The sequence below is a fragment of the Verruconis gallopava genome (assembly GCF_000836295.1).
Source record: "Verruconis gallopava strain CBS 43764 unplaced genomic scaffold supercont1.2, whole genome shotgun sequence".
Lineage (NCBI taxonomy): Eukaryota > Fungi > Ascomycota > Dothideomycetes > Venturiales > Sympoventuriaceae > Verruconis > Verruconis gallopava.
The window spans coordinates 169,974-185,558 of record NW_015622138.1 but is presented as its reverse complement, the minus strand read 5'-3'; the positions used below and the strand labels follow the sequence as shown (position 1 = coordinate 185,558).

Genomic DNA, 15,585 nt, shown 5'->3' with positions numbered 1-15,585 from the left:
GTAAGGAATGCCATTGAACAAACACAGAGAGCTAGAACGCTATTCTCTTCCGTCGAGGTATTCCCGAGACAAGTTGGAACTCGGATCAAGAGGAGAAACAGAAGGACTAGCTGGTCTCAAATTATAGATGATGCCGAATGATAAGCAAAGGTAGGACGTCCTTAGTGTTTAGCATTTGGAATTGCTTCAGTATTGAGCTCTCATAGTTCAACTAATATGTAACACATTTTCTAGATCACCGAACCGATTTAATTCAACCGAAACCAAGTCTGGTAAAAAAATCATACTAGTGATCAAATAGAATATCTTTATTCAGCCTCATTTGTAAGGCTCTTAGGATAGGTCTATGACGTCGGGACGAAATTGCGACTTTTCCACTTTGAGAAGATTTCAAAGCTCTAGTGTTTGTGCAGCAAACTTCAAACTTCCTTGCGTACAAATTAGCTTGTGCGATTCTCGAGAGTTGTAAAATATGTTAATGCAACGACTGCCTCGGCCATCAATTGGAATCGCGTCATGGTGTTTGCGCGGTCAACGCGCGCGAACATTGTCCACGCTCGCAAGTAATCCTCATATTGTGAGCCTTCTCGACTGCAGCGAGCACGTCAATTATTACATCGGCTGACGAAGGCAGTATTACTTCCCTGATCCCCACGATGCCACACAAAACCTCCTCTCTTTGTTGCCAACATCACCATCTACAAGTACACTCGTCCTTGGCCGTACATCTACCATACCACCAGAATCCAATCCTTCCTCATTTACGCCGAATCCTCGCTTCCTTGAGATTCTGCAATCTGTGATGAGAGAATACTCAATACACGACCCTGTAGTCCAGGCATCAGCAGCAGCATATGCCTCACAAGCGGGTGCAACACTCTCTGGCGGTGTTCTCTTGCCTTCCAGCCATCCCTTGAAGCAAAGAATGCGAAAACCATCCACATCTGGTGCAGGGCCCACAGCGTCACAAGGAGGCATGGGAAGTGGAGGCAGGCATGGCTGGGTTCATGTTTATGACCTGAGACATCCACCAGACTTTGGTAGAATCCCTGATCCCGAGGATATATTTGGTAGCGTCGAAGTTGACGGAGAGGGTTCATTTGTAGGAGATGGGGGTAACTACCAAGCAAGTGGGACATACCGCATTGTCACAAGAGACGGGGTTTTGGGCTTGAGCGACTTCCTGAGAGGCAAACTGGTGGACAGATTGAAGCAACTCGAGCGGGAGGAAAGAAGCAAGTGAGATTTTCAAGCTGTGCAGTGCCCCGGGAAAACCGCCACAGGGTAAAATTTGCTCCAAATCCCACACCTTTCTTATTCATGGGTGATTTAGGTCTTGCAGGGCACGACAGTGTCTTCGGCTCTATATAATAAGGAGTCTTGCGTCCCTTTCACCTCTCAAACGGACCGGATGATTTACGTTATCATCCCGTCACGACGTTTTGATTAAAACAGATGCAAGCAGGCCGATTGATGATACGGAAGGCTTTTCTTCGGGCTCGAAAACAACAAGCCTGAAGACTATGTGTATATTGCGCAATGTATTAGTACAAGTGTTCACCGCACGATGTCTATGGCTGGCCTCTCTGCTCATTGCTTGATCTTATCGAAAGCGTGGTGGAGTCTATGAGCAGTGACGATTGAGAACATGATTTTTATCAACGTTAATGGCCAACAGTCCAAAGTTCGAGGCTCTGATCTTTAGAAACTGGAATGACAACGAAGACTGATCACAGAGACGTTTTACTGCTCCCCATGGACGGCTTGCTGCAATTCCGTCCCACAACAAGCTCTCAACCAAGACGTCATTGTCAACTCACTTCAAGCCAGCAAATGTACACAACTGAGGTGCAATTGCGTGTAGAGCGTGTATTTGCAAAGGAAAATCTCATCTTATTACATTCTGACGACGTATCCAAAAATTCTTCTCATGCTTTGACAAGCCTCAATGGAACTCTCAATTGATGTCGAGTCGGCCTTGCACCTCACATAAGGCCCAAATTATATATTTGTAGCTAGGCGTCGTTGGAGTTGGACGCAGATGTTAAATCTTAACTCTTATCAGGGTGTCACGTAAGTTATGGGTTGAGAGCATCTACGAACGTCGCGCTTGTCCGATTGACGAATATGACTTCTTTCATGCGAAAACTCAACACCAGCGCGTTGCCAAAGCTTGTGATGGACGTCTTCGGGTGGATCCAAATTGCGGCGAGAGAGATGTAGCAGCGTAGACAAGAGAACTAATTGGTGACTTTGTTTTGGTTGTGCATGTCTACAAGGCCACGGTCAAAGATAGTTCAACGTGCTAATTTCGAAAGAGTGACACCACCATGCGAAGCTGAAAGTCTTCTATACTGACCCGACGAAATCCAATTTTGAAAGGCATTATGCTAATTGTGCTGAGGCGCAAGCCGGTGAATATTGGGGGACTTCAAAGGTCACATGTTTCCAGGCTGATCAGCCCCTCCAACGCGACAACAGCTCCAATACCCAAGCGCGTCGTTTACACCCAACTCGTTCAGTACATCAGCGCAATGCGCGGCCGAAGAAAACATGTCAAAATCCTCAGCAGAACGAATCGGATACGTCCTCGAACAATTATTGCAGCGAACAATCCCTGTATATCCTGAAGATGACGAGGACGCCGTCGAGCAGCGACTCGACGAAGCGTTTGCCTTCTCGAGTGAACTTCTCCAAAAGTGCTGTGCCACGAAGACGGGATTGTAAACATGGGTTAATATGTCGCGCAGTTCGGAAGAGCCATCAATTACAGCAGATGTGCATCATGCGGCAGATCTCATCAAGAAGCGACGTACGTACACAAACCATCTTGACGCACTTCGTAAACGGTATTCTGATTCGACAGTGATACGGGATAATCTTTCGCCCGAGAAGGCGCTCAAGTTCTCCAACCTGTACTCGCGGCTCCTTGCGCAACCAGTCCTGAGCCAAAAATGGGCCATGCTTTACTTCTTGCACCAGCTTACCGATCCTCCTCTCCTCAATCCTTTGCAAGAGTCGCGACCTTCGATTCATAATCGCATGCCTAGTCAGAACACAGCAATTCAATCGGACGTGCAGACAGACGATCCGACTCCAAAGCGAGCATTGCCCGGGCAAGAACGACAGTTTGATGTCAATAGTCCGGCTTTCAACGAAGCATTCTCGAATGCAGGCTTATTAAGGCTCTCGAACGCTGAACATTCAGGACAAGCAAGCCATGAAAGACCATTACCAAGGTCTCGGAGGGAGAAATCAAAAGAAGAGGCGCAGGTCCACGCTGATGCGACTACTCCTCCTGCAGCAGAACCGCCTCCCGAGCCTACACACCATTTATCTTATGATATCTTGGAGCCAACAGAAGCGACTCTGCTACGCGACCTCCCCTTCACCCTCCAGGGCCTATCATCAACGAATTTCGCCTTCCTATCGAACAAAGTTTTGAAGCTCCCAAACACGTTGCCCGTGCCTTTGGTGAGCATTTTGCACGCCTTAGCCGAACCCTGTCTGTTATACAGGCGACTTTCCGAATATGTCGAGTCAGACGACGGCGGGCTCCTTGGCCAGAGTTTTCGCTCTGCCTTGAACATTGAGCTTCGTGCATACCTGCAGTTCGTTGCACAGCTCGAATCACAGATCAGACGAGCTTTGGCCCAGCTTCACGACGCAGAGCCGCGAAGGGGTATCGGCAAAGCTGGCGTTACACTCAAGAGATGCGTTCTGTGGAGCAGGGAGCCGACGGCCGCACTGCGGCTTCTCAACGTCATGGTCGAGCAAGCGAGGGAGAAGAAGGGCGGGCAACTGATATCCATGATACATTCGTTCGCTCTGAATCACGGCGACCCATTCGTCAAACAGGTCGCCGAACGTTTGCTTGCACACGTGGCAAAGCCATTTTACGACATGCTGCGGCAATGGATCTACGACGGCGAGCTGTCGGACCCGCATGGCGAATTTTTCGTCATAGAGCAGCAGGAAAAGATCGACGACAGCGACACCGTTGGCCGAAGAGGGGGCGCGACCAGCGTGTGGGAAGACAAGTACAAACTCGAGGCAACGATGGTGCCCACGATTCTCACCGACACGTTCGCCAAAAAAGTGTTTTTGATTGGAAAGTCATTAAATTTCATACGGCACGGCTGCTATGATGCGACCTGGGTACAGTCTTACTCGAGAGACGCTTCCCGGGAGCTCACGTATGGGGATACCGCGACATTAGAGTCAAGCATTGACGAGGCCTACAAGACTACAATGGCACGACTCATACACCTCATGGCCACCAAGTTTCACTTATTTGACCATCTCGGTGCGCTAAAGAAGTACTTGCTTCTTGGAGCTGGAGATTTCATCTCCATCCTGATGGAATCGCTTGCGGCCAATTTGGAAAAGCCTGCAAACACACAATATCGACATACACTAACTGCACAGCTTGAGCATGCCGTACGCAACTCAAACGCGCAATACGACTCGCCGGACGTCCTGAGACGGCTGGATAGCCGCATGCTTGAGTTGAGCCACGGCGAGATTGGGTGGGACGTATTCACGCTCGAGTACAAAATCTCACCTCCCGTGGATGTCATCATCACGCCATATGGCTCAAAGCAGTACTTGAAAGTATTCAACTTCTTGTGGCGTGTGAAACGCGTCGAATACGCGTTGAACACGACGTGGCGCAGATGCATGACGGGCTCTCGCACTGCGCTGAGGAACGTGGAAGACCTCACGGGGCGTGACTGGAAGACGGCAAGATGCGTTGTTGCTGAGATGGTGCATTTCGTCTCGCAATTGCAGTACTACATCTTATTCGAAGTGATCGAAAGCTCGTGGAACGAGTTGGACCAAGCCATGCACAAGCCGGACTCCACACTCGATGATTTCATTCAAGCACACGCGAAATACCTCAGCTCAATCACGAGGAAGGGCCTGCTTGGAAGCGGCAGCATTGACTTTACCAGCCAATTGCATGAGATCCTCAAGACGATGTTGTCTTATAAGGACGCCGTCGATGGGCTGTACGGCGTCAGCGTCGCGGAAAACCTGAAGCGACAGAACCTGTCGGCAAAGATAGAGACCAGAACTGCGGCTGGGAAATGGGGTCTTTCGGAGCGTGATCGCGATTCCTTTGATCCGGACTCCGCAGCCCCTACTCCGTCTCTCAAGCTCGGTAAAGGGACCGAATCATCACCGCTTCTTCCTCTGCCAGCAGGCTTGTCTCAAGGTGTAAACGAGGAAGATGTGTTGGTCTCGATACGGAAACGTTTGACAGACTTGGCTGGCGAGTTCAAGGCGCGTGTCAACATGCTGTTGGGAGATCTGTATTACCAACCTGACGCGGACATGAGGTGGCTGGCTATGGTGATGAACTTTAATGACGTGTACCAGCCAGTAAGGAGACGTAAGAGAACCGCTGGCAGCAGGGACAAGGAACGTGAAAAAGAAAAAGGCAAGGCGAAAGCTACGACCTGAGCGGTGTTGTGACGTGGTCTACACTTTTTGTCACACCTCATCAGTCCTACGTCTCGCCGACTGCTCTGGGACGAGGGATTCCCATGTGCATAACCCCAGATCGTCAGCACCAATTCGAAGCAGGTGATTTGTCGCACTTAGAGAGGAGGCTGTGTTACATCTTACAGGGTGGGGAGGAACACGCATGATCCAAACGATGCACTGTGTGTGTATTTCCTGCGTATGTTCTTCGGATCATGTAGAAAAGGAGCATGTGCTGAGGCCAAATTAGGACTATTGAAACCGCACAGATGGAAAAGCACGAGGTGGCTGGCTTATCTAGTGACGGGATACGAAATCGAGATGACATTAAAACGCAGATCCTTTTGAAGTAGTTCGCGTACAGTGATATTCCTTGGAATCCCACGTCAACATTGGTCCTTTGATGGGCCGAAAGTGCTTACTCAGGCTGGACATGTACAGTTTCAAGAGATGTCTGAGTCTGCGATCACACCATCGAGCGTTCCAGCTCGTACTCACAGTTCCAGCAAAGCGGTTCGAGTTATGGCTTAGCTGTCGGTTGGAAGAAAAAAAAATGCGCAGAATAGAAATGAAACAAAACGTGTTCCCACGGAGCCGGTAGCGATGCTGAAAGCGATGTTTTTTCATCCTTCCGATGTTGCGATCCCCCTGTCCAAAAGCGGATACTGTGATTACAGAACCAGGCCAATCGCGGTGGATCCAAGTCCAAGGTCGAGTATCTGACCAAGGCGGTACGGACGTGAGTTCCTGCAGCGAATGGCGTCGTCACTGTTGCGCGTGAACATCGGTGACGCAGTTGGCGGGCCCTGGACAAGCCTGATCGTGCGTTGGCCAATCCTCATGGGCAAGACAACCCAGTAGAGTGGCGAACCCAGCACCGATTACCATGAACCTATGAGCGTTCGCGGCGCAGCCCGTTCGATAGCATTGCCTCTGCAGCATGGCCCAGTGGTGATCCTTCAACGAAGAAGGCAAATGTTTGGGGGGGGGGGGGAAGGGGTGTGGGTGGGTTCCTGTATGGAGAGCTTGTGCCAAAGAAGATGCGTTTGTGAATAGGTAGGGTATGTGGTTGTGTCAGAAGTCGCATGGGAAGTTCGACAAACGCGGCTGTGGGCCGCACCTCCCTACAGTCCAAACAAGTACAAGGCAGTCAGTTGCCTGCTTTCGCGAGGAGCTGGAGGCCGCTTGGCTTCAGCTGTGCGTGTGACCGGTCTGAGGCCGTTTGATTTGGACTGCATTGTCCTGAACATGTGCGGTCGGGGAAAGGCAGATCTATAATATGTCCAGAGGGCGAGGATGCCACCAAACGTGGGGGTCAGCATACAGGGTGGTGTTTTTCCACGCAGCAACTGGGTCATATTGGGATCCCAAAACGCTGGATTGATAGGCGCCATTCCGTTGACAAATCTGCTGTAACAGCGGCGAGCCTCACTAACGGCTGCGCAGGAACATTCCGACGGGGAAAGGACATGTGCGAGGCAAGTCACCTGCAGCGTGATGTGATGAGAAGCGCATACCTGGCAACCGCTAACATAACTTTAGGCAAGCCTGAGAAGTCAGGTGACTTGCTAGCATTCCACCATGGCTCCTGGTCCGCGACCGTATATTGTAATCTACTAATGCAGAATGCAAGGTACCTTCGTCATCAAGTCGCAAGGGGCTTTATGGGCCTGGGATGTTTGTCTTGCTTTTTTCGAAGTCATGGTCCATAGTCCAAATAGAGTTTTAATGCCGTGAGAAAAGCAAAAAGCCCGGGGGTCTGGGTGTAGCAAGAGAATTGGGCACCATATAAATGAAGCTAGCACTGTTTGGGCCTCGTCGAGATAGCCTCCAGCACACAGGACCCATTTCCCCCCTGTTCTTCAGTTTGACATGGGAAAGGCGTTCTCCTGTTGTCAGCGGTTGCCAATACTCTGTAATGAGAATTCTGTCCAGAAAGGAAAAGAGAAATTAGAAACCAGATTTCCACGCTACGAGATAGCTCCCGTGGAACATAGAAGGAGACAAGCATAAACACACTCACACACAGACACACACACACACACACAGAGAGAGAGAGAGAGAGAGAGAGAGAGAGAGAGAGATTGAGGTGTACACACATCTGACAAAGTGAAACGTGTTGTTCGCAGGACATGGCATGCAATTTGAACGAAGTCCATTAGAAGGACGGAGTCCTCCGAATCCTTTCCTCCTTCGAACTCCTGCTCGCGTATAGCGGCAAATCTAATCCTTTCGTGGGCCCAGCAAACATACCGTGAGTGGCAGGCACGCGAAAAATGGCAGATTGGCGTCGGCTCAAGGTCCGAACTTGTTGCATCCACTTCTCGACGACGCAGATCGAGAATCGAAACACACGGTAGGGAAAAAAAATCGTGCGCAGGAACCGTTGATTCGAACACCTCACGACTATTTGTTGGGCCGCGTGAATTTGGAGGGATGTTGCAAATTGCATTCAACCTAGCATGCATCATCCACAACAACCTTGTATTATGACCTGCTAAGAACTAGAGGGTGGCAAACACTTTTGGCGGTGAGCGAGTACAATGGCTTTCCAGAAGGCGTGTTGGAAGTACCGAGCTGTTGGGAGACAGCGTGCCAAGAGGGAGTGGAAAAGCAGGCCAGCAGCAAACGGCGCCGGTGTAAAATGTCGATGTCATAAGAAACAGGCCCCCCTCAGCTGCTCGGGGCATTGCCAACACCACGAGCGATCTTACGTTTTGAATTGATTTGTCGTCACATCGCGTTTGGCAAGAGAAACTTTGCCTGAAGCGAGGGTACAAATGTGCCTGGCGAAATTACATCCATTTGTCGAAGCAATTAGGGAATCAATGGGCCGTCGTAATTCCTCGTCCTGTGACCGAATGTGGGTTTTCCAACCCTTCTGTCGATCCCTGGAGAGGAGATCCTGCTTCTGGGTGTGCAGAGATCACCAACGTGCCCTCCACGATCAGGAGAGGCGCTTACGCCAGCATGATTTTTTTTTTTTTCCCTGATTGCCGACGACCTCTGTATTGGTTGCTTATACATGTCGTTGAATGGCAACAATGTCTTCTAGTCTCTATTTCGGCCGTGTTGGGAGATTCAGATGCACAAATCATTGTCTCATCATTAGCGGCGATATTAGTTTTCCATGACAATTAAAAGCAAAGTGGGCTGGATTTGTTGGCCTCATTCTTCAGCGGCTTGCGGCATCTGACTGTTTTCCGCCTCGCCATTTTGGTGCTTGAGGCTTGCTGCCTGAAGCTGACTCGCGCTGACCTGAAGCCGTTTCCCTACTAGCTGCGTCCGCGAAGCTGTGGCATGGGACGTCGTCCGTGGACTAATCATGCGAATGTTTGTCAGGACAAGAAATCACAGCTTGCTCATGGTCGAGGCAAAATATGCTTCATTGAATGGTCCCGTTTGTCGCGTGATGAATTTCCACATTGAGTGCCACGAACTAGCGCACAAATAGTCTCGCCTGTGAGTATACTTGTAGAGTACTGCCGTGCCGTTCATCAGGTCGAGGAGCGAGGGCGATGTGGGACTAGGCGACGACATTGATGTGCTCGAACATGCCCAGCTCTAGCTTTCCACGCGACAAGGATACTTGTAGTAAGCGTTAAGGCAGGCAGAAGGACACGCACAAGCTAGTTGCAGGAGGACGAAAGGCTCACAGTACACGGAGGGTGCGTCTTGTAACGGTGCGACGGCGAGAAATTTCTGGAGATTTGGATGCGATGTCGCGCGATCGGATTCGTGATCCTGGTAGCAACTGCTAAGTTCAGGCGTGTCTGAAAATTCCAGAAGGTGCGAGGGCGTCCAATCGCGGTCACGCCGTAGGTCTGGGTTGCGTGTGTGCCCGTCGCCCAGTCGTGAGACAGAAAAGGCAGCAAAAACAAAAAACACCTGCCACGCTGTGACAATGCAGGGCGGGCCTCGTATTTGCGAGTTACAAGAAAAGGGACAAGCGTAGGAGATGATCAGACAGGTGTGTTTGCAAGGCTGAGGTTGGAGGAATATGGCGCATTCACCCTGGAAGCGAGGCAGATCTGCTGACCAGCATTCCCAACGCGATCTCATTGATGCGAATGGTATCTCCGAGCCGGTGGAAAAGCTGTCTAGCGGTGGATTTCATGCAGTGCAGCATCGACAAGAACGTCAGGACGGACATCTTGCGTATCGGCAAGGTCCAGGCGAGGATTGGTGGCGGTTCTGGTTCCGATCCAGAGACGGTCGCTCTACAGCGGGGTGGGTGACGCGCCATGTCCGCAGAAGATGGGACGGAATTTCTTTTTTCTTTTCTTTTTTTTTCCCTTTTTTTTCGGTTGAGCGACAAATCAAAGGATGCGATTTGAAAAGGTTTCTAGACAAAATTCACGAAGCTCTCAACGTGGGAGCCATTCCTCAGGTGCATGTGTGGTTCACGAACGAGGGCGCGTGGACGCAGGCGATCAGCGATCAGCCGCGGCAGGTGACGAAGAGGGCGTGGGCAGCCGCGACGAAGAGCACGAGGGGAATCATCAGGGATATCAAAGCAGAAGACGGGGCGTAGTCCACCAAGCGCTGGTGGTTGGACGCTTTTGTCACACGGACTGCAAGCGCACAGCAGTCAAGGTCGCCGTTCGTCGTTGCCGTTTGTCGTCGTGGTCGTGGTCGTGGTCGTAGTCCTCGTCGCAGCCGTAGCAGCAGCAGCACGAGCAGGCGTGGCAGTGGCAGCAGGAGCAGCCCGCGACATTAGCGGCAGCCAGCTCCCCACAACGCGGTTGGCAGACGTAACCAGCCAGAATAACAAATAAGTGTAGCAAAAGGAAGGAGCAGCTGCAGCCACGACGAGTGTGCAGTCATGCTCTGGCGCCGAGTGGGCAGCTGGGGCGCTGGGCGCAGGCGGATATGGGACAGGGAGCAAGGTCAGGCCTGGCCGCAGGGGGCGTCCTTGCCAATACCGACGGGCTGGACACACCATTGTCCGTGGTGTGGACAGACTTGGTAGCCAACCAAAGCGCCCCAGTTACCGGATCCCAGACTGCTGGAAGGTTGCAGAGCGCGTTGCCGCTCTCGATTCGACGAGCGTAGCCCTCTGCGTGCCCAGTCGGTCCTAGCCTCGCGATGCTCCAAAAGCACCGTCAGGATGCAGGCCCGCCAGTCCGGCACCAAAGCAAAATCTCCACGGACGTAGTCATCAAATCTCATCTCTGTGGCCACCGTGTATCGCTTGCTGGCCGGCTCCCTCGATCGCCTTTCCCACTCGCCCACCCCCTTCATCTCGCCCAGGGGCGCGTAGGACTCTGCCTTCCATCCGCATGCTGCTTGTTCGAGCAGATTGCCTCTGTGCCGTCTCCTTGCTCCGGAGACCTGGTCAGGGAGTGTGCGCCATCGGAACATTCAAGCAGCCACAGTAGTTCCCGCCTTGGAGTGGCAGGCAGCACAGGCTTTGTGCAGCAGCGACAGAAACAGGAGCAGGAGCGGCAAGGAGTAGAACAAAAAGAAAAGAAGCGTCAGAAAAAAAAACCAACACACACGTAAGAAAAAGAAAGAAAAGAAATGAGCTCGCGCCATGCGGGATCGAATAGGGAGCTGTGGGAGTTCTGCGAGGAACAGAGGCAAGGAGAGGGGAGGGAAAGGTGTGGAGAGAGAGCGCGAGATAGGTAGTGTGTACCGTGCGTGCTGTACATATGGGCAGATGTACATCGAAGAACGGAATGTGCATGTGCAGCACGACTGGGCGGAGTGGATCTGACGGTTCAGTCCACGGGTGCTGGCACGGGGCGACACCGCAGCGGTGCACACGGAGAAGCAGAGAGACGGACGTCGCGCGGGCAGCGCGAACCGGAGAGGGCAGGCTGCCGACGACATGCAGAGGAGCGGAGGATGCTGGGCTGCAAGCGCGCCTCGACGACGACAACGACCAGGACGGCGACAAAAGCCACGACGACAGCCAACGCGGCAGCCAGGCGGGCGGCGGCTGTAGGGAGCGCGCCGGCAAACAGGAAGAGGAAGAGGAAGAGGAAGAGCAGGCGGGAGAAGAACATGAAGAAGACGAAGGACAGGGAAGGTGAAGGCGCATGGAGGACAGGTGTGGGAGCCATTGGGGAGGATTAGAGCCGTGGCTGCTCAGCGTGGACGGGCGCGTACGAGTGCGGGCGCAAACGAGGAGAGGGCTCGTAATAATTCCAACGGTGGCCTCACCAGGCGCAAGAGCATCGCTGACCCCCTCAGCCGTGCAATCCTCCTTGGGTCGACCACCGCCCTCTGCCGGTCTGCACGCTCTCCGCTGATCAACGTTAAAGCCCGCGTACACCCCGGCCTGACCCAGCACTAGCTGAGTCTTTCTGCGCTCTTCGACTTTAAATATTTGATTCTTGACCGTCCCCTGGCTTCTCCCGTGCCACCCTCGCTCTTTGAACTTCGCCCCCGTCCGGCTCGCACTGACAGACGACCGTGTTGTCGGTAACCCAACCATTTGCAGACTCCACTGCTAAGTGCGACCCTCAGCGCCGTCTCATGACCTGCTGGCAGCTATAAGCAGGCCCTGGTACTCGACTTTCCCGAAACTTTTCCTCCAGACCTTTCCAAGCTCCAATTCCTTTCCACACGCCTCGCCAGTGTGCGTTGCCAAACCGCTTTTCGGGCCAGATGGTTACGATGGCTTCGAACGGGTGAGTATTCCGCACTCGGCTGCACACCGACGCTCGTTCGCCATTTGGCTGCGGCGGCAGCAGCGCGAGCAACAAACACCACGAACCACTCCCGTTTGACAGGCGACGGGCGGCGGGCCGGATGTTTTCCATACGCTCTTCTCTCGCTCCTGTCACCCACTCTCTACCTATCTCCCTCTCTCGCTCGCGCACATATGCACACACTACACCTGCACCCACTCACCCACCCTCTCTTACGCTCTCTCTCCTTTCCCTCTCCTTCACATACACGCACAGACACATCAGAGCACACAAAGTCCTCCCGCTCTCAGCACAGACACCACTTACCACCCCTCGTCCTCCGCACCCTGCACCCTTCGGCCTGCCAGACGAGGTGATCGAAGCACGCGGAACTTCAGGGCTGACTCGACTCTCTTCTTGCTCGCAGGTTGGCAGTACCGGCGGCACAGAATTATGTGGAGAATGGACGACTCTATCACGGCTTTCGGCGGGGCGTCTACATGTATCCTTGCGACGAGGTATGCGTTTTCCACGATGACCATGTCCCCAGACTAGCCGCTGACTCGCGCGCGCGCCCGCAGGAGGAGAAGGATCGTATGGACATTTACCATAAAATCTTTGAGGTTGCACGAAGAGGACAACTGCATCAGGCGCCCATCTACGTAAACCCTCACGATCCTCCACGCATACTCGATCTTGGATGCGGAACAGGGATTTGGGCAATCGACATGGCCGAGTAAGTTCACACGCCTTTAGCGAAATCAAATTCGATCGCAAAGAGCTCTTCCGACTATCCGGCTCTCAATATTTGCCCGCCGATCAGTCCGAGGCAGCACAAGAAAAGAAAATAAAATTACCGACCCATTCGACATTTCTTCTTTGCATGAGAAAACGACGTTTGCTGACTATGAAATTTCTTGTTTTTAGTAAATATCAGACTGCTGAGGTATGTGCTTTAGTCAAGCTGGCATTCACCTTTTTTTTTTCCTCCAGAATCTCAAACCTTACCTGCTTTTATTTTTTTTTTTTTTTTTTGTTCAGCTCAGGTATACAGGCTAATCACTGGCGTGCAGGTCGTAGGACTTGATCTTGTCAATATCCAGCCCGAGAAGTGAGGCTATTTTCATCTGACGGAATTCCGGGCCTAGGCCGCTAACGTATGCAATAGAATCCCACCTAATCTGCGATTTCGCGTCCCGCGCGACTTCGAAAGCCACGTGTGGAGTCTCGGTGAAGATTCTTGGGATTTGATACATTTGCAGCAGGCCAGTGGCAGCGTGTCTAGTTGGCCAGAGTTGTACCAGAAGATTTTTCAGTATGTTGGGGAAAAAAAGGCCCATCGTCTTGGCCGGCTATCGCGCGTGCGAGCTGTCACAGCTGACCTGCAGCAGGCACCTGAAGCCGGGCATTGGCTGGATAGAACAAGTCGAAATCGATCTTGAGCCCCGCTGCGACGACGGAACTTTGCCGAGCAATTCGTATCTCGTGCAATGGTATAACTATCTCGCAGACGCAACGCAAAGAGCTGATCGTCCAATTGCGTATCAACACACCACGAGACAGATGCTGCAGGCCGCCGGCTTCATTGATATCCAGGAAACTATTATCAGAGCCCCTCTGAATGGCTGGCCTTCAGATCCACATCAGAAAACCATTGGTCGCTGGTACAACCTCGGCCTGACAGATGGAATTGACGCGCTCAGCTTAGCACCATTCACTCGAGTCAATCGATGGAGCGCGGAAGAACACGTTCGACCGCTGGTGAAGGAGGTCAAGAAGGAGATCTCAAAGTCAAAGTTTCATGCTTACAACAACATGTGAGTTCTGTGTTCTTTGTTCTTCTTTGGCGGGGAGGGAGTGCACATATCCTCCGATCATCGGGCGTTGCTAACGTGCCTTAGTCACATATGGACTGCCAGAAGACCGGTGCAATGATTGTAGGAGTGGAGCTCTGCAGGCGCATGTTACTCCCCCTCTGATCGTGCACCGTCCAATATCATTCATCTCTCACTAACGCCTTTGTGGCTAACGTGAATCGCTCAATGGCATTGCTACCATTGCGCACGAACCGAAACCTACCTAACTTCTCTCACCCACGCAGACTCCAATACACCGCACGATCTTCCTCCCTCCTTCTTTCTCTCAGACAGACAAAGACTACGCAGACCGACAGTGAAACACGCGGATCCAACTGACAGCAATCCTAATCACCTCTAAACATGCGTAAGGTACGCGTAATACGGCGACACGGCTATATCCCTACCAAGTCTAGACCTTGGTTTTTTTACCCCCGACTGGCGGTACTCATCCTTCGTAACGTAGGTTGTCTAAGTATGGACTATTTCGTAGATCGACCGGCGGGCAAAGCTTTGGTGCAGCAGCCTTTGCTCAACGCGGGACGTTGCTCAACAAAGGATGATTTGACGACAGACCATTTTCCCGCGAAAGGAGGATGCTAGTTCATCTATTCTATTTCTAGTCTTGGTTTTCTTTCTTGTGAATTCTGAGAGAGCTCAACTGGACATCAAAATAGGGCGGGTGGTCTATCATGAGCTTCATATTTGGCGTTTGAATTGTGGGCATCTGTTAGCTCCGATACCATGTACAGCAACAGGTTGGAAGAGGTAGCACCAGGCATGGGTGGGCGCTCGTACAGCGAGTCTCTCGCCTTTTTTTTGAATTTAAATGCACATGAATTATTACAACGCTGATACGAATGCACGTACCGCGTCATGAGCCACTTGGCACGACGAGAAACTGGGGAAGATGAACGTGCGTAGGTGCAATGAGCGTACGTCAGGAATGCAACCTGATCATGGGTTGTCATCGTAATCTTTGGCGAGGACGCCGGATCATGCTTGGAAGGCTTTTGAGAGGGCAGCAGGGACTGTTCAGCTCCCCATGAGGCATGTACCAAAGTCACATTCCCCTTGTACATCTCGCCTCCACCAGAATCCTTCTGCTAGTCTTTCCTCAGTTTGTGACAGCTGCAGCAGGGCCGTTCCGCTGGAGCCTATCGCCAGCTTGGCAGTCCTGCATGCCTTGAACCAAGTACGTAGATCGTCATGCGGGCAAAAAGAGTCGAGCTCTAGAAAAGCGAGACGCTGTCCCATGGGGACGCCCGGTACACAGGCCGCAGCGAAGCTTGTAGTACGTGTACAAGCTCTCCGTCAGGCTCATGACGGAGCTTTCCAGCCACGCTGCTGCAGGATCGTTCGATGAAAGGGCCCAATTCGTTTGCATGTGCATCGGGGTACCATGATACCCCAGACTTTTTTCTCCGCCTTTCGCCAGCTTTTGGACATGGTTTGGGATCGTTGCCCTAGACAGCGGTCTGACATATTGCACGGCAGAGGGGGTGTCCCCGGGGGGGGGGGGGGCGGGGGATGCCCCAAGTGTCATTTTTTTGTGAACGTTGTGACGTCGTTTTCGTCCAAAAAAAAAAAAAGTCTTTTCCCAT

The 15,585-nt window shown here is 52.1% G+C and overlaps 6 protein-coding genes across 8 annotated transcripts; 5 read left to right on the top strand and 1 right to left on the bottom strand.

Annotated features, from left to right (window-relative positions):
* Positions 1-417: 417 nt before the first annotated feature.
* On the top strand, positions 418-2,012 carry PV09_00562 (uncharacterized protein). The gene is made up of 2 exons (XM_016353319.1): positions 418-577; positions 635-2,012. The coding sequence occupies exons 1-2, from the start codon at positions 473-475 to the stop codon at positions 1,241-1,243; spliced, it is 714 nt and encodes a 237-aa protein (XP_016218472.1). The 5' UTR covers positions 418-472; the 3' UTR covers positions 1,244-2,012.
* A 488-nt stretch (positions 2,013-2,500) lies between these two features.
* PV09_00561 lies at positions 2,501-6,057 on the top strand. Of its 2 annotated transcripts, XM_016353318.1 has the most exons (4): positions 2,501-2,699; positions 2,751-2,812; positions 2,867-5,686; positions 5,738-6,057. In XM_016353318.1, exons 1-3 carry the CDS (start codon positions 2,554-2,556, stop codon positions 5,464-5,466), a joined length of 2,808 nt encoding a protein of 935 aa, XP_016218471.1. In that variant the 5' UTR covers positions 2,501-2,553; the 3' UTR covers positions 5,467-5,686; positions 5,738-6,057. The 2 variants fall into 2 exon arrangements, with proteins under 2 accessions (XP_016218471.1, XP_016218470.1); XM_016353317.1 differs by having other exon boundaries at positions 2,867-6,057.
* Positions 6,058-9,602: 3,545 nt separating this feature from the next.
* On the top strand, positions 9,603-10,021 carry PV09_00560 (uncharacterized protein; the record flags this gene model as incomplete). The annotated part of the gene is made up of 2 exons (XM_016353316.1): positions 9,603-9,717; positions 9,837-10,021. The coding sequence occupies 2 exons, from the start codon at positions 9,603-9,605 to the stop codon at positions 10,019-10,021; spliced, it is 300 nt and encodes a 99-aa protein (XP_016218469.1).
* A 1,147-nt stretch (positions 10,022-11,168) lies between these two features.
* Positions 11,169-11,525, top strand: PV09_00559 (uncharacterized protein; the record flags this gene model as incomplete). Its single annotated transcript, XM_016353315.1, has 1 exon — positions 11,169-11,525. The coding sequence occupies one exon, from the start codon at positions 11,169-11,171 to the stop codon at positions 11,523-11,525; it is 357 nt and encodes a 118-aa protein (XP_016218468.1).
* Positions 11,526-11,786: 261 nt separating this feature from the next.
* On the top strand, positions 11,787-15,053 carry PV09_00558. 2 transcript variants are annotated; one of them, XM_016353313.1, is made up of 8 exons: positions 11,787-12,125; positions 12,553-12,643; positions 12,707-12,861; positions 13,053-13,071; positions 13,199-13,236; positions 13,294-13,440; positions 13,517-13,942; positions 14,027-15,053. In XM_016353313.1, exons 1-8 carry the CDS (start codon positions 12,103-12,105, stop codon positions 14,058-14,060), a joined length of 933 nt encoding a protein of 310 aa, XP_016218466.1. In that variant the 5' UTR covers positions 11,787-12,102; the 3' UTR covers positions 14,061-15,053. The 2 variants fall into 2 exon arrangements, with proteins under 2 accessions (XP_016218466.1, XP_016218467.1); XM_016353314.1 differs by having other exon boundaries at positions 11,787-12,643.
* Positions 14,610-15,492, bottom strand: PV09_00557 (uncharacterized protein). The gene has a single exon (XM_016353312.1). The coding sequence runs from the start codon at positions 15,061-15,063 to the stop codon at positions 14,650-14,652; it is 414 nt and encodes a 137-aa protein (XP_016218465.1). The 5' UTR covers positions 15,064-15,492; the 3' UTR covers positions 14,610-14,649.
* Between the last annotated feature and the right edge of the window lie 93 nt (positions 15,493-15,585).